General features: G+C 42.7%; 1 protein-coding gene across 2 annotated transcripts in view; it reads left to right on the forward strand.

The window, feature by feature from the left end:
• The window catches only part of ACTR3B (actin related protein 3B), a 73,113-nt gene that overhangs the window by 19,372 nt on the left and 27,230 nt on the right, over positions 1-26,511 (forward strand). Inside the window, exons 1-4 of one of the 2 annotated variants that reach the window (XM_038755877.1) lie at positions 5,004-5,082; positions 17,392-17,447; positions 23,121-23,245; positions 25,975-26,085. In XM_038755877.1, coding sequence (XP_038611805.1) covers positions 5,039-5,082; positions 17,392-17,447; positions 23,121-23,245; positions 25,975-26,085 — 336 coding nt within the window. In that variant the 5' untranslated portion in view covers positions 5,004-5,038. Of the gene's footprint in view, positions 1-5,003; positions 5,083-17,391; positions 17,448-23,120; positions 23,246-25,974; positions 26,086-26,511 lie in introns of those variants that run through there. The other variant, XM_038755876.1, reaches the window with a different exon arrangement.

The following is a 26,511-nucleotide window of genomic DNA, read 5'->3' on the forward strand; positions in this document are numbered from 1 at the left end:
TGTGCCTCAGTTACCTCGTCTGTAAAATGGGGATTAAGACTGTAAGCAACCTGACTAGTTTATATCTACCTCAGTGCTTAGTACAGTGCCTGGCACATTGGAAGCACTTAACAAATATAAAAGTGTCTGCCCTCTGCCCATCCGCCAAGCCAGCTCTCTTCCTCCCTTCAAGGCCCTGCTGAGAGCTCACCTCCTCCAGGAGGCCTTCCCACACTGAGCCCCTTCCTTCCTCTCCCCCTCGTCCCCCCCTCCATCTCCCCCATCTTACCTCCTTCCCTTCCCCACAGCACCTGTATATATGTATATATGTTTGTACATATTTATTACTCTTTATTTATTTATTTATTTTACTTGTACATATCTATTCTATTTATTTTATTTTGTTAGTATGTTTGGTTTTGTTCTCCGTCTCCCCTTTTAGACTGTGAGCCCACTGTTGGGTAGGGACTGTCTCTATATGTTGCCAATTTGTACTTCCCAAGCGCTTAGTACAGTGCTCTGCACATAGTAAGCGCTCAATAAATACGATTGATGATGATGATGATGATGAAAAGACAGAAGAAAGCAAAAGGCGGCAGGGATGGATACTTACTGTTGCCATCCTCCTCATCCAGGATGTGTCAATGGGTTTCTTACTGGACAGATTGGGATGGTGGGACTCCTGGAGGTAGGACCTCGGTAGTCGTGGCTTCTGTGGGGCAGGTATAGGGCTCCTCCTGGCAATGCCATGGTTATCCGATATCTCAATCAATCAATCAATCAATCAATCAATCATATTTATTGAGCGCTTACTATGTGCAGAGCACTGTACTAAGCGCTTGGGAAGTACAAATTGGCAACACATAGAGACAGTCCCTACCCAACAGTGGGCTCACAGTCTAAAAGGGGGAGACGGAGAACAGAACCAAACATACCAACAAAATAAAATAAATAGGATAGAAATGTACAAGTAAAATAAATAAATAAATAAATAAATAGAGTAATAAATATGTACAACCATATATACATATATACAGGTGCTGTGGGGAAGGGAAGGAGGTAAGATGGGGGGATGGAGAGGGGGACGAGGGGGAGAGGAGGGAAGGGGCTCAGTCTGGGAAGGCCTCCTGGAGGAGGTGAGCTCTCCTGGGTGAACTTGTGCCGGGTATTAGTGGCTTAGTGGAAACCTTTGGGAATTGGCCATTCCAGACAGGGGCATTATTGTGCAAGAGAAGACCTCTTCCTTCACCCGTTGCTTTCGTTTGGTGCTCCTGAGGAGCTTGCCACAAGGGCTGTTGGGTGACTGCCTGCCACGGAGCTGAAAGAGGAATTCCAAAGTGTTTTCAGCGAGAGGGATCCAACCCCCAGATTTGTGGTCATTTCACCTAATGCACAATATGTGGTCACACTAATTTTCTTGATAAGGAAAAAGGCCCTCCTGGTCCTGGACTCAAGGATATTTTTCAATCCCCTGAATCATCCCCGGTAGCTGCATTGGCAACTAAAGTACGCACTATGACAGACAGCATGTGAACCACTAAATAAGGCGGCATGCTTAGAACATTACTCTATTACTCTATTTATTTATTTATTTATTACTCTATTTATTCATTTATTACTCTATTTATTTATTACTCGATTTATTTATTACTCTATTATTACTCCATTTATTTATTTATTACTCTATTTATTTATTTATCATTACTCTATTTATTTATTTATTTATTTTGCTTGTACATATCTATTGTATTTATTTTATTTTGTTAGTCTGTTTGGTTTTGTTCTCTGTCTCCCTCTTTTAGACTGTGAGCCCACTATTGGGTAGGGACTGTCTCTATATGTTGCCAACTTGTACTTTCCAAGCGCTTAGTACAGTGCTCTGCACACAGTAAGCGCTCAATAAATACGATTGATGATGATGATGAACCGTGCTTGGCACATAATAAGCGCTTAACAAATGCCATCATGATCTTCCCCAGTGCTTAAGCGTGCTGCTGTAGTCCATCAGATATTTTGAGAAGCAGAGTGCCTTAATGGAAAGAGCCTGGACTTGGGAGTCGGAGGATGTGGGTTCTAATCCCGGTTCCGCCACTTGTCTGCTGTGTGGCCTTGGGCAAGCCACTTAACTTCACTGTGCCTCAGTTACCTCATCTGTAAAATGGGGATTAAGACTGTGAGCCCCAAGTGGGATAACCTGATTACCTCATATCTACCCCATCACTTAGAACAGTGCTTGGCACATAACAAGCACTTAACAAATACCGTAATTATTATATGGTAGACAGACCGGCCCCTGGGCCTCCTCATCTCCTTTCCACTGCTGCTTAGAGAAGCAGCGTGGCTCAGTTGAAAGAGCATGAGCTTGGGAGTCAGAGGTCATGGGTTCTAATCCCAACTCCCTCACTTGTCTGCTGTGTGACTTTGGGCAAGTCATTTCACTTCTCTGTGCCTCAGTTACCTCATCTGTAAAAAGGGGATTAAGACTGTGAGCCCTACGTGGGATAACCTAATAATAATAACAATAATAATAATGGCATTTATTAAGCGCTTTCTATGTGCAAAGCACTGTTCTAGGCACTGGGGAGGTTACAAGGTGACCAGGTTGTCCTACGGGGGGGCTCACAGTCTTAATCCCCATTTGACAGATGAGGTAACTGAGGCCCAGAGAAGTGAAGTGACTTGCCCAAAGTCACACAGCTGACAGTTGGCGGAGCTGGGGTTTGGACCCATGACCTCTGACTCCAAAGCCCGTGCTCTTTCAATTGGGTCACTCACCTTGTATCCCTCCCAGCGCTTAGAGCAGTGCTTCGCACATAGTAAGCGCTTAACAAATGCCACTATTATTATTATTATTATTATTATTATTATTATTATTATTATTATTATTATTATTCCACAGACCAGGAGGCAACATTTGGGCCCTGAGGCTTTCCCTAGCAGGGTGGAGTCACACGATTTCACTGATGGAAAAACCCTAAAGCTTCACATTAAGTTCATTTAAAAGCACGTCTCCCTCAAACGACAAAGGGGAGGGGGCTCCGGCCGTGAGGAGACCAGGTTGCCCCTTATTACTCTATTTAGTTATTTATTTATTTTACTTGCACATATCTATTCTATTTATTTTATTTTGTTAGTCTGTTTGGTTTTGTTCTCCGTCTCCCCCTTTTAGACTGTGAGCCCACTGTTGGGTAGGGACTGTCTCTATATGTTGCCAATATGCACTTTCCAAGCGCTTAGTCCAGTGCTCTGCACACAGTAAGCGCTCAATAAATACGATTGATGATGATGATGATTATTCCACAGACCAGGAGGTTGGGTAGGGACTGTCTCTCTATGTTGCCAATTTGTACTTCCCAAGCGCTTAGTCCAGTGCTGTGCACACAGTAAGCGCTCAATAAATACGATTGATGATGATTTGGGCCCTGAGGCTTTCCCTAGCAGGATGGAGTCACACGATTTCACTGATGGAAAAACCCTAAAGCTTCACATTAAGTTCCGGCTGTGAGGAGACCAGGTTGCCCCTTATTACTCTATTTATTTATTTATTTTACTTGTACCTATCTATTCTATTTATTTTATTTTGTTAGTATGTTTGTTTTGTTCTCTGTCTTCCCCTTTTAGACTGTGAGCCCACTGTTGGGTAGGGACTGTCTCTAGATGTTGCCAATTTGTACTTCCCAAGCGCTTAGTACAGTGCTCTGCATACAGTAAGTGCTCAATAAATATGATTGATGATGATGATGATTATTCCACAGACCAGGAGGTTGGGTAGGGCCTGTCTCTATATGTTGCCAACTTGTACTTCCCAAGCGCTTAGTACAGTGCTCTGCACACAGTAAGCGCTCAATAAATACGATTGATGATGATTTGGGCCCTGAGGCTTTCCCTAGCAGGGTGGAGTCACACGATTTCACTGATGGAAAAACCCTAAAGCTTCAGATTAAGTTCATTTAAAACTACATCTCCCTCAAACGACAAAGGGGGGGGGGGGGGGGGGGGGCTCCGGCCGTGAGGAGACCAGGTTGCCCCTTATTACTCTATTTATTTATTTATTTATTTTACTTATACATATCTATTCTATTTATTTTATTTTGTTAGTATGTTTGTTTTGTTCTCTGTCTTCCCCTTTTAGACTGTGAGCCCACTGTTGGGTAGGGACTGTCTCTAGATGTTGCCAATTTGTACTTCCCAAGCGCTTAGTACAGTGCTCTGCATACAGTAAGTGCTCAATAAATACGATTGATGATGATGATGATTATTCCACAGACCAGGAGGTTGGGTAGGGCCTGTCTCTCTATGTTGCCAACTTGTACTTCCCAAGCGCTTAGTACAGTGCTCTGCACACAGTAAGCGCTCAATAAATACGATTGATGATGATTTGGGCCCTGAGGCTTTCCCTAGCAGGGTGGAGTCACACGATTTCACTGATGGAAAAACCCTAAAGCTTCAGATTAAGTTCATTTAAAACTACATCTCCCTCAAACGACAAAGGGGGAGGGGGGGGGGCTCCGGCCGTGAGGAGACCAGGTTGCCTCTTATTACTCTATTTATTTATTTATTTATTTTACTTGTACATATCTATTCTATTTATTTTATTTTGTTAGTATGTTTGTTTTGTTCTCTGTCTCCCCCTTTTAGACTGTGAGCCCACTGTTGGGTAGGGACTGTCTCTCTATGTTGCCAATTTGTACTTCCCAAGCGCTTAGTCCAGTGCTCTGCACACCGTAAGCGCTCAATAAATACGATTGATGATGATGATTATTCCACAGACCAAGAGGTTGGGTAGGGACTGTCTCTCTATGTTGCCAATTTGCACTTCCCAAGCGCTTAGTCCAGTGCTGTGCACACAGTAAGCGCTCAATAAATGCGATTGATGATGATGACGAATGTGGGCTGAGGGCCCGCACCCAAGATGGCGGCGCGGGCCTCCGCTCTCCTCCCGCCCCCCGCGCGGGGCGGGCGGGTCACGTGGTGCCGGCGCCCTGCATCCGGGCACTCGGCTGAGGGGAGCGCGGCGGCCGTGAGGAGGGTCGGCCGTGAGGAGGGCCGGGGCCCCAGCATGGCGAGTTCTCTGCCCCCCTGCGTGGTAGACTGTGGCACCGGGTAAGAGTCGCTCTTCTCGTCCTGCCCCCTCATCCCTTCATCAGTCAGTCAGGCAGAAACTCCTCACCCTGGGCTTCCAGGCTGTCCATCCCCTCGCCCCCTCCTACCTCACCTCCCTTCTCTCCTTCTGCAGCCCAGCCCGCACCCTCCACTGCTAATCTCCTCACCGTACCTCGTTCTCGCCTGTCCCGCCATCGACCCCCGGCCCACGTCCTCCCTCTGCCCATCCGCCAAGCTCGCTCTCTCCCTCCCTTCAAGGCCCTACTGAGAGCTCACCTCCTCCAGGAGGCCTTCCCAGACTGAGCCCCTTCCTTCCTCTCCCCCTCGTCCCCCTCTCCATCCCCCCATCTTACCTCCTTCCCTTCCCCACAGCACCTCTATATATATATATATATGTTTGTACATATTTATTTTACTTGTACATATCTATTCTATTTATTTTATTTTGTTAGTATGGTTTAGTTCTCTTCCTCCCTTCAAGGCCCTCCTGAGAGCTCACCTCCTCCAGGAGGCCTTCCCACACTCAGCCCCTTCCTTCCTCTCCCCCTCTCCATCCCCTCGTCTTACCTCCTTCCCTTCCCCGCAGCATGTGTATATATGGATATATGTTTGTACATATTTATTTATTTTACTTGTATATATCTATTCTATTTATTTTACTTGTTAGTATGTTTGGTTTAGTTCTCTCCCTCCCTTCAAGGCCCTACTGAGAGCTCACCTCCTCCAGGAGGCCTTCCCAGACTGAGCCCCTTCCTTCCTCTCCCCCTCCTCCCCCTCTCCATCCCCCCCATCTTAACCTCCCTTCCCCACAGCACCTGTATATATGTTTCTACATATTTATTTATTTTACTTGTGCATATCTATTCTATTTATTTTATTTTGTTAGTATGTTTGGTTTAGTTCTCTCCCTCCCTTCAAGGCCCTACTGAGAGCTCACCTCCTCCAGGAGGCCTTCCCAGACTGAGCCCCTTCCTTCCTCTCCCCCTCCTCCCCCTCTCCATCCCCCCCATCTTACCTCCTTCCCTTCCCCACAGCACCTGTATATATGGATTTATGTTTGTGCATATTTATTTATTTTACTTGTACATATCTATTCTATTTATTTTATTTTGTTAGTATGTTTGCTTTAGTTCTCGTCCTCCCTTCAAGGCCCTACTGAGAGCTCACCTCCTCCAGGAGGCCTTCCCACACTGAGCCCCTTCCTTCCTCTCCCCCTCCTCCCCCTCTCCATCCCCCCCATCTTAACCTCCCTTCCCCACAGCACCTGTATATATGTTTGTACATATTTATTTATTTTACTTGTGCATATCTATTCTATTTATTTTATTTTGTTAGTATGTTTGGTTTAGTTCTCTCCCTCCCTTCAAGGCCCTACTGAGAGCTCACCTCCTCCAGGAGGCCTTCCCAGACTGAGCCCCTTCCTTCCTCTCCCCCTCATCCCTCTCTCCATCCCCCCCCATTTTACCTCCTTCCCTTCCCCACAGCACCTGTATATATGGATATATGTTTGTACATATTTATTTATTTTACTTGTACATATCTATTCTATTTATTTTATTTTGTTAGTATGTTTGGTTTAGTTCTCTCCCTCCCTTCAAGGCCCTACTGAGAGCTCACCTCCTCCAGGAGGCCTTCCCAGACTGAGCCCCTTCCTTCCTCTCCCCCTCGTCCCCCTCTCCATCCCCCCCATCTTACCTCCTTCCCTTCCCCACAGCACCTGTATATATGGATATATGTTTGTACATATTTATTTATTTATTTTACTTGTACATATCTATTCTATTTATTTTATTTTGTTGGTATGTTTGGTTTAGTTCTCTTCTTCCCTTCAAGGCCCTACTGAGAGCTCACCTCCTCCAGGAGGCCTTCCCAGACTGAGCCCCTTCCTTCCTCTCCCCATCATCTCCCTCTCCATCCCTCCCATCTTACCTCCTTCCCTTCCCCACAGCACCTGCATATATGTATATATGTTTGTACATATTTATTTATTTTACTTGTACATATCTATTCTTTTTATTTTATTTTGTTTTATTTTATTTCATTTGGTTTAGTTTGCTGTCTCCCCCTTTTAGACTGTGAGCCCACTGTTGGGTAGGGACAGTCTCTATATGTTGCCAGTTTGTACTTCCCAAGCGCTTAGTACAGTGCTCTGCACATAGTAAGCACTCAATAAATACGATTGATGATGATGATGATCAATCAATCGTATTTATTGAGCGCTTACTGTGTGCAGAGCACTGTACTAAGCGCCAAGGCCTCCTCCACCTTGCCCAGGCCTCTCGTCCGAACCTCACCCCTCTGCCTCGTAGCCATGGTCTCCCCCATGCACCTTCCTCCCTTTCCCAGTGTCTCCCTCATTCCCTCCAACCCTGTCATCATCATCATCATCAATCGTATTTATTGAGCACTTACTGTGTGCGGAGCACTGTACTAAGCGCTTGGGAAGTACAAATTGACAACATATAGAGACAGTCCCTACCCAACAGTGGGCTCACAGGCTGAAAGGGGGAGACAAAACCAAACATACTAACAAAATAAAATAAATAGAATGTCCCCCCATCCCTTCCCAATTCAGGGATTTCTCACCACTATCCATCCTCTCAGGTAAGAGCCCTTTGCCCCCATTTCAGTCCCTTCCCTCCCTCTCACCCAGCGCTTAGAACAGTGCTTGGCACATAGTAAGCGCTTTACAAATACCATTATTACTATTAATCCCCATTTTCCAGATGAGGGAACTAAGGCCCAGAGAAGTGAAATGGCTTGCTCAGAGTCACACAGCTGACGAGTGGCGGAGCCAGGATTAGAACCCATGACCTCGGACTCCCAAGCCCGGGCTCTTTCCACTGAGCCACGCTGCTTCTCAGATGAGTTCTCTGAGGGAGTGAGTGTAGATGGAGAACTGAACCTGGAGGGACCCCCACAGTGAGGGGGGCTTGTACATATTTTCTATTCTATTTATTTTATTTTATTAATATGTTTGGTTTTGTCGTCTGTCTCCCCCTTCTAGACTGTGAGCCAGCTGTTGGGTAGGGACCATCTCTAGATGTTGCCAACTTGGACTTCCCAAGCGCTTAGTACACTGCTCTGCATGCAGTAAGCACTCAATAAATACGATTGAACGTTTACTATTCTATTTATTTTATTTTGCTAATGTTTTGTTTTGTTGTCCGTCCCCCTGCTTCTAAACTGTGAGCCCGCTGTTGGGTAGGGACCGTCTCTAGATGTTGCCAACTTGTACTTCCCAAGCGCTTAGTACAGTGCTCTGCACACAGTAAGCGCTCAATAAATACGATTGAATGAATGAATGAATGAGGAGAGGGGGCTATTCTCGCCCCCCGACCCCCATCCCAACCTTCAGTCAATCGTGCCACAGGCTCCAGGTTCCAAGCGCTCAGTACAGTGCTCAGCCCACAGTGTGCGCTCAGTGAATCAATCAATCGTATTTATTGAGCGCTTACTGTGTGCAGAGCACTGTACTAAGCGCTTGGGAAGTCCAAGTTGGCAACATATAGAGACAGTCCCTACCCAACAGTGGGCTCACAGTCTAGAAGGGGGAGACGGAGAAGGAAACCAAACATATTAACAAAATAAAATAAATAGAATAGATTGAATGAATGACTAACCCCCAAGTTCCTGCCACCTCTCCATCCTTAATTATTAGGGTATTTGTTAAGTGCTTACTGTGTGCCAAGCACTGTTCTAAGTACTGGAATAATCAATCAATCAATCGTATTTATTGAGCGCTTACTGTGTGCAGAGCACTGTACTAAGCGCTTGGGAAGTCCAAGTTGGCAACATATAGAGACAGTCCCTACCCAACAGTGGGCTCACAGTCTAAAAGCGGGAGACAGAGAACAGTGCAGAATAAGTACGAGGTAAGCAGGTTGTCCCATGTGGGGCCTCACAGCCTTCATCCCCATTTGACAGATGAGGGAACTGAGGCCCAGAGAGGTGAAGTGGCTTGCCCAAAGTCACACAGCTGACAGGTGGCGGAGCCGGAATTAGAACCCACGACCTCTGATTCCCAAGCCCGGGCTCTTTCCACTGAGCCACGCTCCTTCCCTCCTACCCCTGCTGTGCTCCCCCCCCTCTTTTAGACTGTGAGCCCACTGTTGGGTAAGGACTGTCTCTATATGTTGCCAACTTGTACTTCCCAAGCTCTTAGTACAGTGCTCTGCACCCAGTAAGCGCTCAATAAATACGATTGATTGATTGACCTCCAACTCCAGAACATTAATGCCTTCCCCTCCTCACATGCCAGCCCAGAATGAATTCTTCGGCTCTTCCCTAACCAGGCCAACAAGAAGAGTTAAAAAGAATTGGATTCCAGACTCTGAGCAATTTAAAACCATTTATTGATTTCCACTGTGGTTTGCCTTTCCAGATAGGAGCAGCCTTCTTTCTTCTGGCCCCATCCCTGTTAACCAGTTGTGTAAGATGAGGCATTTTTATTTTTGCCAACACCCTTTCTGTAGATATTTGGGGGTTTCCATGGGCCTTGGTCTTCCTCAGGCATCCGTCAGTACAGACCTAATATTGAAACTTTGGTCAGCTGGACCCTGGTCCTAATGTTAACAACTCTTCATCCCATTTCCCTCCCCACCATTCTTCTCCCCATGCACTAAAGCATTTGCCCCTAGCCAGTCTTCACCCGTCCTGCACTTTCTCACATCCTGTCTGTGACAGATTAGACGTCTCTTCTCACAGTTAGATATTTACCCTCAATTAATCACCCCATCCTGACCTCTCTAAGTTCCTTCATCCAACCTTCACTGGTGCAGAATTGAACTGCGGTCACATTTTTGCACACCTCACTGTTGTTAAAAGCTTCTTTTGACTTTGGTGGTGGCGGTAAAAATAGCATACTCCATTTCTTGAAGTTTCCTAATTGGAGAAGTGCTTATTCTTTGGTCAGAGAAATGCACTTCTGGAGGTGTGATTGTTTTCTCTTAAAATAGCACAGTTAAGATGGTACCATGATGAAGCAAGAGACTTCTGCCTTTAGCTGCTTATAGCAAAGGAGGTATTGAACAACATGATAGTGGTTGTGAAGGTTAGAGATGATACTTATAAGAATTAAAGATTCAATTTGTTGATAAAATGTAAAGCTCCATACTGAGGCATCTGTAGTCCTGAATTTGGAGGAATTCTTACCTAAAATTACGTAAATATATTTTTTAGGGTTAAAGTTAATCTAAAAGGGATTTTTATTAACATGTTTAGTCACACAATATGCCTTTGGAAATTCACCACGACCATTATTATTTCCTGAAGAAAAATCCCTTTTGGTAATGTTTTCTTAACCAACATTTTAGGTGTGTTTTTAAATTTGTGTGATCGCCAGTCCATACAATTAAATCTTCATTTCCTTTAGCTACTGAAACTGTCCACACAAGAACACTCCGTCTTTTCCTCAGATAAATACTTAAGTAAATTTGGTAGTAGGAGTTTGAGGGACTCTCAACATTAATTTGATATTTCAACCTAACTCTTAATTGCTATTGTTATCAAGCTCTTTTGGAAGAAAAAAGCATTGCCCCCCTCACCTTTTTTTTCATACTAATCCTTGGTATTTTTTCGTACTGGCAGTCCAACTACTGTATGTCTGGTGGAAAAAACCAGATGGCCCGTTTTCCTTTTAATAATTGTTTTTTCTTATTGTGTATACATTTTGCTTTTGTATTTTTGACTTTTTATTGTATCTGTAAAATTGATTTCTAGGGTTAGTAATAAAGTATCTAGCCCCATCTAAAGAGTGATACTTGTTGGCAAAAATTATGGCTTAGGTGTGTTAGACTCAGTTTCTAGTGGTGGTACGTGATCCTGATCTCTTGATCTTTCCCAGTATTTTAAGAGACAAATTAGATCTTGTTCCAGAGGATGGGTTTGATGCAAGGACAACCAACTAGATAAAAGAAGTGATTTCAAAGAAGTGATTATATGGTACATCTTCTGTGTTTGTTAATTTTTTTTATGTTTGTCTTTGTTAGAGTGTAAGCTCCTCACGGGCAGGAATCATGTCACTTTGTTCTGTATTTCCCAATTGCCTAGTATAATGCATGACACTGAGGATGCTCAATAAATGTTACTACTAATACTAACTACTATCAGAGTCAAGAGGAAAAGGGCACTGAAAAGTCCCAGGTACTCCTGGGATCCATAGTTCAATCAGCCCATCAATAGTACTTTTTGAGGGCCTACTATTAAACATGAATCATTTCCCTAAATTATCTTCAGATTGCCTCCTCTGAATCACTGTGGCATTAATTCACCCACCTATTCACCCACCCACTGTCTGGGTATTGTGACCAATCAGAATAATTATTTGGTCTTTAATATTTCTGTTTATTTTCAGAATGTTGGCATGGATGAGAAGAGTTGGCTTAAAAAAATCTGTCAATAAGGAAAGAAAGAAAGACGTAAAGATAAAGGTTCTCGGGTTCTGCAGTTCACTGAAATCACATTTTAAGAAGTTCAGCTTTGGCATCAAAATAGTAATTAATTAACTGAGCCCCCATGAAGTCACCTTCTGCTCAAGGCACATGGTTGTGGGAGGAATCCCAATTGTGCATAAATATGTTGAGTTGACAGCATTCATACTCCTTCTGACTTTGCAGGATTAAAAAAAAAATCAAGTTGCTACTCCTGTTGCAGGGCAGTGGCATTCAACAAGAAGAGTAAAATAATTTCCTCTTGACAATTAGAGACGGAATTTTAGAGGGAAGGAGGCATAGGTAGGTAGTAGCAACCTGGAAGCCACAGGTACACTCTTTGGGGTGGTATTCTGGCATGACTTTTAGCTATTGCTGACCTGCCATCATGTGTGACTTAGCCCAAGGGCTTGGGATGGCCTAACCCTGATTTTTGGAGATCCTGGGACTTGGGAGAGCTCATTTCTACCAATCGATGAAGGGCTGAGCTCTTGAGTCCAGACCATGCCAAAGCTGCTGAGGCTGTTCTTATTAAAAGATTATATTCTTCAGTGTCAGCAGTTAAAGGCATCCAGAATGTTCAGGTTCTCCTAAATATCAGGAGCAGTAATTGCCTCCTGATATTTACAGATTTCCTTTAAAATCATTGTGCATCTATTGATACAGATCGTCTTGAACACAATAAGAAAAAGTTGTGGAGAAAATTATTGAAATAAGTACTCAGTTTTGGGAAAAGTGTAGATTTTTGTGCAGATGAGAAGAGGCTTGGGTTTTCTGCTTTCTGACTCTAGATCAATAGTTCCGGTTGTCCACAATCTTTGTGTTGGAGCGAGGTTCAAAGGCATTGCCATCTCTGGGAGTAAAATATAAAATGATTTCCTTGGTCAGATTTTTGATTCTTGATTATCTGTGGATAATTTAGCCAGTTTGTTGTTTATGTCCACTCTTTTCCTGGCTTCTCTTTGGCCATTTCAGACCTCATTAATGCCTCCATCAGAGCCTGCACAAGGGAAATAAAAAGATGAACATTTAGTCAATCATTTTGCTACTTCTCAGTATTTAATAATGATAATTATAATAATAATGGTGGTATTTAAGTGCTTACTATGTGCCAAGCTCTGTTCTAAGCACTGGGGGAGATAGAGTAATCAGGTTGTTCCACATCGGGCTCACAGGCTCAATCCCCATTTTACAGATGAGGGAACTGAGGCACAGAGAAGCTAAGTGACTTACCCAAGGTCACACTGCATACAAGTGGCAGAGCTGGGATTAGAACCCATGACCTCTGACTCCCAAGTCCGTGCTCATTCCACTAAGCCATTATGCTTCTCTGTGCATTTGAAGAGTCAAAGGTTTGTGGAGGAAAGCGGTTGTAGCCTTTGCCTCAAAGAGGGTTTTCAGTGATCCGTAGAATCCCTGTTCCCTCCCCAGTGTTTGGGAAATGGCTCTAATTTCCTAATGCTAGGTAATGAGACATCTAGGTTTATTATGTAGTTCCCGTTATCTCAAAAAAATGAACATTAATACTTGTCATTAGGATGATCCTAACCAAGGAGAAGATAAGGTTGTTTTTCTACTCATTTTTATCCAAGGATTCTTCTTGTCATTTGTTAGAGCTCAAGGGATTTTCATATTTTCCTCTCCGTATCCTCTTGACACCACCCCACACAGCAGCTGCCTTCTCTGTCACTGAGAGAGAGATTACCACTGAAACTCCAGTTGAAGAAATCTTCTGTTTAGAGTGGCTTACTCTTTACCATCCGACTGTACTCAGAGATCTTAGGTCACTGGCATCGAGGTTTGAAGTCTAAATGTTTCTTGATTCCTTCAACAGTATTCTGATAGAATAATTTTGAAGGGTGGGCAATCTAATCTGTGTTTTTGTTTTCTTTCCATTAAAAAGCCCTGTAAATACACCCCTCCAGCAAAAAAAAAAATGAAACCCATATCTTTGAAGATAGGGCATTGAATGTACAAGCTTCAGTATAAAATTACCATGTGCCTGGATTATTGAACAACTATATTGTCCCTGAATTGGTAGCCAGCTGTTATAAGATGTCACATTGTTATTTTTCTGATTTTTTTTCTCTACTCTTGGGAGCTGAGACCTTCCAGAGGTAGAAGGGGAGACCAGTTTGATTTTTCACAGAATGTGGATTTGTACCATATGAAAGGGAACATATAGAGAATGCTTTTGTCAGGATTGTCAAATCAGCAAAGGCAATATATTATTGAGCAAATTTCCTTCTCACAGTTTCCATCCAATGTTTTTGTGGTTTTTAAAAATTTTGGCTTGTCACTTGCCTTTCACTCTTCTTCTCTTGTCCTGTCATTTCTCCTTAACTCTTCTTCCAATCCCATTGTTGTGTTCCTGATAGTGCAATTCTGTGGGCCATCTGGGGTGTTTTCCCCCACTGACCCCTTAACTTTTTAGCCCGAAGTTGCTCAAGCTAATACTGTTCTTTTGGAAAGGGAGCAATAACCTCTGAAAGATGGAAGATTAAAAGTCAGTCTTGAAACTCTTCTTTCAAGTGATCCTATTTTAAACGTACAGTTTCTTATCTAACACAAATTTCATTGTTAAAATACCTTAACCAGTAAATCATTGAATCAGAGGACACCCTACTAATAACATTATCTATAGAAAAAACACAGGACTTGGAGTCTGGAGATGTGGGTTTTAGTCCCACCTCTGCCTCTGGTGTGATGACCTGCCAGCAAGTCATTTACCCTCTCTGGGCCTCAGTTTCCTCATCTGTAAAATGGGAATAAAATGGGCTGTGAGTCATGTGTGGAACAGGGACTGTCTTAAATCTAATAATTTATCCAACTTAGGATTTAGCAAGTAACAAGTATTTAATATAATCATAGTAATAATGGACATTGTGGGTATTCAAAGCAGCACTATGATTAAAGGGCTTGTGTTTTTAAAAAGAAATTAAATATTAGCATAGAGATTATGAAGGGGTATTTGAATAGGGTAAGCTCATTGTGGGCAGTGAATGTGTCTACCAAATCTGTACTCTCGCAAGCACTTAGTTCAGTGTTCTACATACAGAAAGTGCTCAATAAATGCAACTGATTTATTGAATATTTCAGGGATGGTGAGGATGATAATGTAAAGGAAGAGTAATGAAAGTGTTATGTAAAAATGATAATGTAAGTGCAAGTTTTAGAAAAGTTTTTTGTGAATATGAGATTGTGAAGTGTTCTTTCAAGAAGGAAACAGATTCTGTTAACGTGAAACTCCTTGAGGTACTGTGGAGAAAGCATCAGAAAGTTTTTAAGGGAGCAACCTCACATTAAACTCAAAAGTTTCTGTATAATATCTATGATTTAAAAAGCAGTATGCGTGTATAATTGATATGTGCAGTGTTGACTTCTTGTAGGTTCCTCATCTGTGGACTTTTGTCTTTTGTGAGATTTTCTTATATCACCACATCTTTCAGAATAAATGTTCTCAAAATAAGGTTTTTCTCAGTCTGCAACATTATCTGTCTTGTGAGCAGCATTTGAGAAAATCTCACTTGCATTAAGAATGGTTCAGATCCATTTAGTGTACTTCAAGTTCCCAGTTGAAACTCTTGGAAACATCAAACTGTCATTTCCTAAGCTTTCACCACCCTCCCACACCAAGGTTCATTATAAAATGCTGGGAGTAATCCTATTAATCATAGAATGAGTCAGCTTCATGAAAGACTCAATCCATTTAGGAACTGTAATCAAAGCTTCTTGGAAGCCCTTGCTAATACATAAGGCACACCAAAACGGAATCCACAATTTCTTTACATTGACAAAGTCACTTCCAAAATATTTTCTATCTCCATGTTTTTTCATTCAAGAAATGTGTCAAAAATAGTCTATTAGTAGCTCTCTATTCAAAGTGGGGCTTGAAATATTGAGAAACAGCATAGCGTAGTGAAAAGAGCGAGGGCTTGAGAGTCAGAGGACCTGGGTTCTAACCATGGCTCTGCCACTTGTCTGCTCTGTGACCTTGGGCAAATCACTTAACTTCTCTGTGACTCACCTGTAAAATGGGGATCGAGACTACGAACCCCACCAGGGACATGGATTGTGTCCAACCTGATTCGCTTGGATCTACTGGCCCATAGTAAGCACTTAACAAATACCATAAAAAATAATGAGTAGCTGTGAAGATGATGCAGTTAAAGCAGGGATCCACCTTCCTTGCGTGATTGATTTTTGCTTGGAAAAAATCAGGAGGATATTTTAGTCCTTGTTTGGGCGTAGTGGAATCAGCTGGCTTCTTCCCGGATTAGTAAAATCAGGATGGGGTGATGGGCTCTGCTTCCGCTCCACCAAGCTGTGACCTCGTGGCAGGTGCCAGCATACCCGCCATCATTAAAAGCCAGAGGTGGGACAAAATGTCTACAGGGGCTCTGAAGGCTGCCACGCCTGCAGCGTTTCATAATAATAAAAATAATAGTACGTTTGTGGAATTTGTTAAGCGCCTACTATGTGCCAGTCACTAAACTTAGCGCTGGGGTAGATAGAAGTTGATCGGGTTGGACATAGTCCCTGTCCCACATGGGGCTCACAGTCTTAATCTCCTTTTTTCAGATGAAATAACTGAGGCCCAGAGAAGTGAAGTGACTCATCCAAGGTCTCACAGCAGATAAGTAGCAGGTTAGAACCCAGGTCCTTCTGACTCCTAGGCCATGTGCTCCCACTCCTCTGCTTCTTGGAGGGCTCTTGGTGGAAGTGAACTCAACTTAGTGGGAGATGAAGCAGTAGCTTTTTGGACCCCAAATGTATAGTACTACTGCCCTTGAAATATTTAGTGTAGTTCATCTTGAAAACAACAAGTGGTATTTATTAGGGGTTTACTTGTGTGCAGAGCACTGGACTAAATGCTTGAAATTCATCTGGAGAAGCAGTGTGGTCTAGTGGAAAGAGCGTTGGCCTGGGAGTTAGAAGCTCTAGGCTCTAATCCCAGCTCTGTCCCGTGCCTGCTGTGTGACCTTGGACAAGTCACTGAACTTCTCAGTACTTCAGTTTCCTCATCTGCCAAGTGGGAATTCACTATCTGTTCTCCCTGTACTTAGACTGCGAGCCAGATGAAGGACAGGGGTAGACCTGATCATTTTACATCTACCCAAGAGCTTAGTACAGGGCATAGCACATAGTAAGTGCTTATCTAATACCGCAGTTATTATTATCTTGAAATAACTTGTAAGAGGAAATTGCTTGGGTACAATTAGATGCTTATGTTGTTAAAAAATTGTCATTCCAAACATTACACAAAGCTTCATTATTATTAATTACAGTGATCCTTAGAACGAGGGATTAGCCTTTTCCATTTACCTGTTGCCTTCTAATCTCTCAGCTCCAGAAGATAGTCCCTTTTTTATTTAAGGGGCTAATGAACAGTTCCCAAATGGAGCGGACTGATATTTTAGCTTTTGTCTCAGTCTAGGCTCTTGGCGTCCACTTTACAAAAAGGTTTGCCAGAAAAATGGAAGTGAGCCAAAAAGTAAATATTCCCATTACACATTCCAAGAGATGCTAATATTTGATTCTACACATGTGCAAGGAACTTTTGAAGGGCATTTGTGGAATTGTTTTGATAGTCAAATGGTCCAATATAAGGTTCAGGGAGTTTGTGAAATGAGTGAATGCCAGTTAAGATATAATTCAGAAATGAGAAAGAAAATGTGTGGTGTCTTGGTTTTATGATTTCGCATAACTCAGTTTTAGACATGTAAACCATAACAAATGACCAGTAATTATATATTTTTTTCTGATTGACAGGTGAGGATTCTTGCTAAGGGCTTGCAGATTATGGGATGAAAGGTACTGGATAAGTGTGGAGGAGAGTATTCCTGTCTGACCCCTGTTGATGACTTTGTGCTTTTAGGTATACCAAGCTTGGCTACGCGGGCAACACTGAACCCCAGTTCATTATACCATCATGTAAGTAGAAGCTTTGAATTCTGACTAAGAAGGTGACTCTTCTGTGATCATTCTGGGTGGACAGTTCTTTACTCATGTATGAGACAATTCATTTACTTGTCCATTTCCTTATGAAGACTCTTTTAGTAGCTGATATTTTGTTTGAAAGTCATAATCAATCAATGGTATTTATTGTTTATTAAATGCTTAGGAGAGTGCAATACACCAGAGTTGATAGGCACGTTCCCTCTCTACAGGGAAAGCAGTGGCTTAGTGGGAAGAACATGGCCTTGGGAAACAGAGAAATTGGATTCTATTCCCAGCTCCATCATGTACCTGCTGGGTGGCCTTGGGCAAGTCATTTAACTGCTCCCTGTCTCAGTTCCCTCATCTACAAAATGGGGATTCAGTACCTGTTCTCTGTCCTATTTAGAATCTGAGCCCAGTGTGGGGCCTGATTATTTTCTGTCTACCCTAGCATTTAGTACAGTGCTTGAAAAAAAGTACACATTTAACAAATATCACAGTTATTATCATTATTATTATCATTAAGGAGCTTATAGTCTAGAGGGAGAGACAGACATTAAAATAAATTGATACCTGGTATTTAGTCTAGACCTTATAATAGTCAGTGATGTGTATTGAGCACTTACTCTGTGCAGAGCACTGTACTTACGCTTGGAAGAGTACAATGCAACAGAGTTGGTAGATGAAATCCCTGACCACAAGGAGCTTACAGACTAGAGGGTTAACAACTAAACCCAGAAAGACCTGGATGCCAAACCCAGATTTGCCATTTGTCTGCTGTGTGACCTCAGTCAAGTCACTTAACTTTTCTGTGCCTGTTACCTCATCTGTAAAATGGGGATTAAGACTGTAAGCCACATGTGGGGCATGGACTATTTCTAACCTGATTAGCGTGGCACATGTAAGCGCATCACAAGTACCACAAAAAACCCCAAACTAGGCCTCTTCATTAGGAGTTCATGTCCAACAAGCCACGTGGCCTAGTGGAAAGAGCACAGGCCTAGGAATCAGGCCCTGAGTTCTAATTCTGCGCCCACCACTTATCTGCTAAGTGACCTTGGGCAAATCACTTTACTTCTATGGGTCTCAGTTACTTCAACTATAAAATGGGGATTAAATCCTCCACTTCAGACTCTCTGTGGGACAGGTACTGTGACTTGCCTGATTATCTTGTATTTACCCCAGCACTTAGAATAGTGCATGACACATAGTAAGCACTTAACAAGTATAATTTTTTTAAAAGAGAAACAAAAAACAAATTGAACTCTAGAGGGTGTCATCAATTCCTTTTTTTGTTCCTTTTAATACTCTCTCCCTAGTCCTTGTCTACTCATGCAGATACAACCTTCAACATTGGCAAGAGCACTGGGGGCAATCAAAGCTTCTGAAATGTAGGGGTCACCTGGGATAAAGTCCATATCCATCTTGAAAGGATTTAGCCACTTTAGTATAGATTTTCTTTAGGCTAAGCCCCTGGGTGGTTTCTCTTGTGAGCGGAAGGGCTCTAATCATCCTCTTTGTGCCACTGGTCAGAATGTTTGTGTACAGGCCCTGGGAACTTAATAAAAAGAAACAAATCCATATATAACATTTAGTCCTCACTAGTACCATGTTATGGAAAGTCATCTGACAACCTGGGACAGACGTGGACTGTTTTTGTTTCCGGTTATTTTGTAAGAGCTGCTCACGTCTCAAGAACGTAGATCTATTATGGTGATCCAGGGGCAAGATCTTGGGCCATGCAGCTGTAATTTGCTTGGAAGCTATGACTGGGTTATGTTGGAGGCAGCACTGTACCTGAATGAATCTGTAAAAATAAAACAAACAACTGGGGAGATTGTTTTTATTTTTGATTGGTGAGTAGATCGATCTGGTTCAAATTTTGGAAGGCATGAGGAATCCTCTTGTTCCTTGTCCCTCTGGTTATGTTTTTGTATCATTCCTGTTCTCTGATTCCAGATATGAGTAGGTCTAAGGAGAAGACAGTGCTCAAGTGACATCCCCTCTCTCCACTCCAGTTGTATGTGCATATGTGTTCAGCATCTCTGTGCAGTCAGTTTGACTTGATTGTTGACAAATTATCATGTGGTGGTGGTGGTAATTCTAGTTGCCTGCGTGGTATATATAAACAAGATCAGATGAAATAAGTTTCCAACATGGACAGTTAATAAAAATAACAATAATAATGATGGTATTAAGTGCTCAAATGTGGCCAGTACTGTCCTAAATGCTGGGGTAGATACAAAGTTATCTGTTTGGACATAGTGTTTGTCCCACATAGAGGTCACAGTCTAGTAGGGAGGGAGAACAATTTACAGGTGAAGACACTGAGAAACAGAAGCTAAGTGACTTGCCCAAGGTTACACAGCAGGTAAGTGGGAGATCTGGGATTAGAACCCCAGTCTCCTTTTGACTCCCACTGCTGTGCAAAACACCAGCCCACACTTCTACTTTGCCCCATTTCTGTTTCTTGGATGTAGTTTGGCTTTTAGTACCGCCCCTGTTCTTACTCTGAGAACTTGTGCAACGATAGCCCCACTCCTACCCACGATTCCCCTCTTACTAACTTCCCTTCTAATTTCTAAGATTTAAATCAGTATGGGAAAGAGGCAGGAGACGAGGACTAGTCTTAGTTCTCTTTATCCTCTGTCACCTCTAACATCTCCACCTCTGAAGTATTTTGTAACGGCAGTGGGGCCCCACGTTACAGTGTCAGTGTGCTTCAGTTAATCAATCATATTTATTGAGTGCTTACTGTGTGCAGAGCACTATACCAAGTGCTTGGGAGAGTCGGTAGACATGTTCCCTGCCCACTATGAGCTTACAGTCTAGAGAGGGAGACAAGCATATAAATCAATAAACTTGGATATGTACAAGAGTGCTGTGGGACTGAGGGTGTGTGAGTTGGCTGGAAGAGAAGGAGCAGGATCTGAAATTGCTTATTTGTATAGATAATTTTTCCATTAGCAGTGTAGTTGAGGTTTACAGTGCCGTGCCTGTTAACTTAATTCTGCAGTTAGTTGCCTAATATTTATTTCTTTGTCTGCCTTGAAAGCTGTCTGTTTTGGACAGTTGCCATAAGGGTAAGGAAATACCAAGTACCTTAAGGGCTGAGCAGATAACAAGAACAAATAACCAATAAAAACACAGTAAAACCATTTGTTTGCGTTAGTTGCTCTTTATTATCGTTTTTTGGCATTCACCCAGTGTTCCTTTTAGGTTACCAATTTAGGACAAGTAATGGAAATTTTGTATCTTTATAGGAGTAACAAAAATCTTCTGTTGGCGTAAGGCGTGAATTCAATTGAGAAACATTTTGCAGCATCTTACTTTTATGGGTACTGAATTATTAAGACATAAAGACTTAGGAGTCCATGCCACTCAGAAAGTTTGGGTCCATCACACCATATGCTTCACTTTCCACTAGAAGTTCAATGCAGTGGCAGTGAAATTCCACGACTGTATTTAGGAATCAAGTTTAAAACAGAGGAGTTTATGCAGATGCAAGAAATTTAAATGGACAACATTTTAAGGGGGAAGGATAAATGAAAGGAATAATAGGCCACATTATGCAAACCTAATGTACATATCTTTTCATGGAAAAGGAGAATCTTTCAGGAGGCCTAGTATAAATAAAAAAAATCAAATCCTGGATTAATAGCTATTACAAATACAGTATTAGCCGGTCCATCCATATTGGGGGACAAGGTCTGGGGTGACTGGCCTATTATGGAACCCCATCAGGGATTGCTAAATTTTTTTTTTATGGTATTAAGCACTTACTACGTGCCAAGCACTGTACTAAGTGCTTGGGTAGATCCAACCTAATTGGTTGGGCACAGTCCATGTCCCATATGGAGCTCACAGACTTAATCCCCATTTTATGGATGAGGTAACTGAGGTACAAAGAAATGAAGTGACTTGTCCAAGGTCACACAGCAGACAAGTGGAGGAATCGGGATTGGAACCCAGGTCATCCTGATTCCCAGGCCCTGGATCTCTCCATTGCTTCCCTGTCAAAGGACAGGAGTTCTGCCCTTCAGTTCTTACCCCTGTCAAAGGACAGGAGTTCAGCCCTTCAGTTCTTCCCCCTCCCCTTGATGGGCATCGTGCACCAGTACCAAGTCCAGGAGAGTCGCCAAGGCCATCGTTTCTTTGCTCTTCCTGGTGCCTGAGTTTTGGCAGCTCCTTTGTAGCCTTCTCACCCTCTGCTACTGTATGATGGTAGTTCTTTGGGAGGGGCAAGACTCATCCTATCCATGGTATTTATCGGGCACTTACTGTGTGCTAAGCACTTGGGAGAGTACAATAGAACAGAGTTGGTAGACCTGTTCCGTGCCCACAAGGAGCTTACCCTGGCACAAAGGCCCAAGGCTTTCTAAGTGGCTCCAGGAGGTGATGGAGCATCAGCCTCTCCACTCAGTAGGACGGTTGGCAGCTCCATCATCATCATCGATTGTATTTATTGAACGCTTACTATGTGCAGAGCACTGTACTAAGCGCTTGGGAAGTACAAATTGGCAACATACAGAGACAGTCCCTACCCAACAGTGGGCTCACAGTCTAAAAGGGGGAGACAGAGAACAAAACCAAACATACTAACAAAATAAAATAAATAGAATAGATATGTGGAAAGCTGCCAGTGCGCAGGGAGACAGGTGGGGAGGAACAGAAGAAGAGGGCACCAGGGAATCTAACTCAGCCCCTGGTGTGGTACAGTTCCTGCCAATCCCCTGCCACCCTGTTGGGCATCAGGTGCTGCTGGGCAGGGCTGGGCCCTTAGGGCCCAGGGCAGTTATCACAATTGGTCTACCCTAGAGATGGTGCAGATTATTTATAGATTTTATTTCCCAGTGTAGAGGGCTGAGCGTGTGGTGATAACAGTTACTAGCCAAAAGACCATATTGGATGAAGGAGTAGCAGCTGTGTTGAGGCTAGGAGGTTCCACAGTGGGGGCTGTGGCAGGGTGAGGGTGAGGGAAGAGACAGCGAGAGAGTTGGCGGGGGCGAGAGACCCATCTCTCTTAGCCTCCCCCCCAGTTGTCCAAGATAGCTTGGACTGATTCTTCCTGGACCATTGGGCTGCTTGTCCTTGGATGATGCTCTTGGCCAAGTTTTTCACAACTAGCTCTCCACCCTATCCAGCCCCTAGGTAGCATTGATGTTGGTTGGTTTTTCAGCTGCTTATAACTAACATTCATGTGATCTTAACACGGTATATATGTCAGGAAGCAGACTGCACTTCATGTTAGTGTATTTCATTTTGGTTTGGTTACTGAAATTCAGCTCATGATGCCATGATGTTCCCCTCCCCTTTAAGTTGCTTATTTGTCAGGTCTATTATTAGTACTCAGGTTCTTTTTGCTTACTGTCTTCAATTTGTTTTTAGAGAGATATATATGTTGCATTTGACTGGGCGTCTTCTAGAGATGCTAATAGAGGCTTGTTGGGTAAAATCCACTTGTGGTGTACTGAAAATGAGCTTTCACTATTTTTCCTATTGCTTAAATAGCCCTTTGAAGTGCTTCACATTTTTCACTGTTGGGGGAGAAAGATGAAATCCACTCAGTAAGGGAAAACTTCTCATAATCAACATTTCATGCTTTCTTAGCATTGCCATATATAAAACTGTTTCATAACAGAAACTCTTGTTCCTTTTTTATTGAAGGCATTGCCATCAGGGAGTCAGCAAAGGTGGTGGACCAGGCCCAGAGGAGAGTCTTGAGAGGAGTTGATGACCTTGACTTTTTTATAGGAGATGAAGCCATAGATAAGCCTACGTATTCTACAAAGGTAATATTGTGTCTGAGTACGCTTTTCTGCTGTAGTTTTTCCTTAAAATGAAAAATTTTTATCTTTCGAAATATCAGCGGCCAGCCGAAGGGGCATGGGGATCAGGAGGTGGCAAGGGTTGCCCCGCTTGGCACAGCTATGGTATCCCCACATATCCGGGCATCTCTTGTTTTATTTCCTCCTTATCCCTGGGACCATTTTGGCCTCTCTGGTACTCTGCCCTTGCTACTAGTGCCACTGTGTGAGTGGCAGAGGCATCATGAGTTGCTTGGGGCCTTGGAGACAGTAGCAGGGCATAGGTGATGGGAGAAGTGGTCCAGTCAATCGATCAATGGCTTACTGTGTGCAGAACACTGTATTAAGCACTTAGGAGAGTACACTACAACAGAGTTGGTAGACCTGATCCCTTCCCTCAAGGAACTTACAGTCTGGTGGGGAGACAGTCATAATAATAAATTACAGTTAGGGAGAGTGGCAGAGTAGAAATGCTATGGGGTTGGAGAAGCCAGAACTTGTGGGAGAAGCACCCACTGAAAATCAATTGATTAATGGTGTTTATTATCACTTACTGTGTGCAAAACTCTGTACTAAGCACTTGGGAGAGTATAGTGTAACAGAGTTTGTAGACATGTTCCCTGCCCACAAGGCGCTTACAACACTGAAGCTCCTCAGAAAGCACCCTTTTCATCCCTTTTCCCTATGGCCCCTACAAATGGCAAAGCACAGGAATGGTTTAACTAAAACCTGTTCTGAGCCTTTCTACCCATATCCTCCAGCAAATTGTAGTCATTCTTTTCAAACAAGAACCTACCTCCGCCCAACTGAAAAAACAATAATCGAAAAGTCATACCAAACCTGAAGAGAAACCTTGTGAAAAACAGAACATCTAAACCTAATTATTCTGTTAGATGATTGAGTTGTGTGCTGTCAGGTTCTTCAGCTGCTATTTCAGAGTGTGGTATTGCTTGTCTTGAGCTCGACATGCCTCAACTTGAGTGTTTCCTTTTTTCCCCCCACATTGTCAGTTAAAAATATAGCAGTGTCTGCTGGTGCTAATCATAATGGCCCATGCTTTATTGTTTTAAAATGTATTATTTGTGTCCTCTTTGCTTTTTGAAGATGATACTGTTATCATTAAAATCCCATCTGTGAGTGTCATTTAAAAGGTTAATGTGTGACCCACAAATTCTGTTTGCCCTGTGCAGAATTAAACGTCGTCCTTTGCTCTGGGGCTTATAGCTGCTGCTTGCTGTATCGGCACTGTTTTCTATTCTGCCTCCTTCCTTGACTTGTGTCTGAAGCCTTTGCTGTTGCAGAACTAGTCGATTCTTGTCAGCAAAACATTCAGTATGTTTATATTTATCAACTGTCACGTGATATCATTTATGTCTCAGTAAACAGTCAGGTTAACTTGCCCTAATAGATTGTTGCCCATAAGCAATTACTGCCATTTGGCTGGAAAACCCTTTCCTGCCTGGAGCACCGTGGTGGCCTACACACATGTCTTTTTCTCACCTTTGACTTGTAGTTCTGTCATTCCCTTTGCTGAGGTGATCGATATTTATTGCTGTTTCGAGAAGGCTTAAAAAGATTACGTGAGGACACATGTATGTTTCTCTGATTTGAAACATCATCTTAACCATAATGGGCAGATAAATGTCTTGAAAAATTATAGAATCAATCATTTGTATTTATTGAGTGCTTCTGTGTGCAGAGCACTGTACTAAGTGCTTGGGAGAGTACAGTATTATAGAGTTGGTAGACACATTCCCTGCCCACAACAAGCTCACGGTCCAAGGGGGAGACAGACATAAATATGAATAAATTATGGATATGTACATAATCAGTGGTGTTTATTGAGCGCTTATTGTTTTCAGAGCACTATTCTAAGCACCTGGGAGAGTACAATGCAACAGAATTCAACACGTTCCCTGCCCATAATGAGTTTACAGTCTAGAGGGGAAGAAAGACATTAATGCAAATAAATAATTAGCATGAATACATAAGTGCTGTAGGTCTGAGGGAGGGGTGAATAAAGGGAGCAAATACAAGTGCAAGGGTGACACAGAAGGGAGTGGGAGAAGAATAAGTCAGGGCTTAATCAGGGATAGCCTCTTGAAGATGTGCCTTCAATAAGGCTTTCAGAGTGGAGAGAGTAATTAATTGTATGTCGGATATGAAGAAGGAAGATGTTCCAGACCAGAGGCAGGTTGAGGGTGAGAGGTCGGCGATGAGATAGACAGGATAAAGGTGCAGTGAGTAGGTTGGCTTAGGAGGAGCGAAGTGTGTGGGCTGGGTTGTAATAGGAGAACAGCAAGGCAGAGTGAGGTAGGAGGTTCCTCTGATGACACAGTTCCATTTCTCAACCCTTTTAATCATGAAAGTTTATCCTACTGTCCACTAATTTTCTCTTTTCCTGCAGTAATAACTGTGGTATTTAAGTGCTTACTATGTTCCAAGCACCATATTAAGCACTTGAGTTAGGTACAAATTAAAAAGGTCAGACACCTTCCCTGTCCCATATGGGACTCACAATCTAAATACAAACTCATTGTTCCTTATTCTCCATGGAAATGGACAATAGCTGTTCTTCACTGTACAATGTCCTTTCATAACAATTAGTAGCAGTTATTTGAGCGTATACTATATCTGACATTAGCTTTGACAACATCTTTTGGCCTAAGTGTTTAGTGATAAAACTTTACAAAATTTGGTTTCTCTTTTGTCAGTGGCCAATAAGACATGGCATTATTGAAGACTGGGACCTCATGGAGAGATTCATGGAACAAGTGATTTTTAAATATCTCCGTGCTGAGCCTGAGGATCACTATTTTTTAATGGTGAGTATCGAAAATGAGGCAACTGTTTTCTTGCAAAGTGAAGATTGTTGAATTTCTAAGTGGAATTTTTTTTATATATATACACCTTTCTCCAAGAAGAGATGACAGTAGTTTAAGGGCCTTATATAATACATTATCAGTATATTCCAATAAACTGGATAGGCAGCAGAATTTATCTCTTATTGTACAGTAAGAGAAACTGAGGTCTAGAGAGGTTACTGGTTTCCTGAGGTCATGTAGTGGCTGGATCTTCATAGGGCAAACCTAGAAGCAACTTGAGGAAACTTCGTGCAACAGGTGTATGTTTTAATGACACTAAAGGGAGTCTGACTCCAGTTAATTGTAGAGGTGTTTTCTGCTGCAGGAAAATCCTTGATGAAATATAGATGCCCAGAGTTAGACCCTTAAGACAGAGGAGACAGCAGC

The sequence above is a fragment of the Tachyglossus aculeatus genome, chromosome 13 (assembly GCF_015852505.1).
Source record: "Tachyglossus aculeatus isolate mTacAcu1 chromosome 13, mTacAcu1.pri, whole genome shotgun sequence".
Classification (NCBI taxonomy): domain Eukaryota; kingdom Metazoa; phylum Chordata; class Mammalia; order Monotremata; family Tachyglossidae; genus Tachyglossus; species Tachyglossus aculeatus.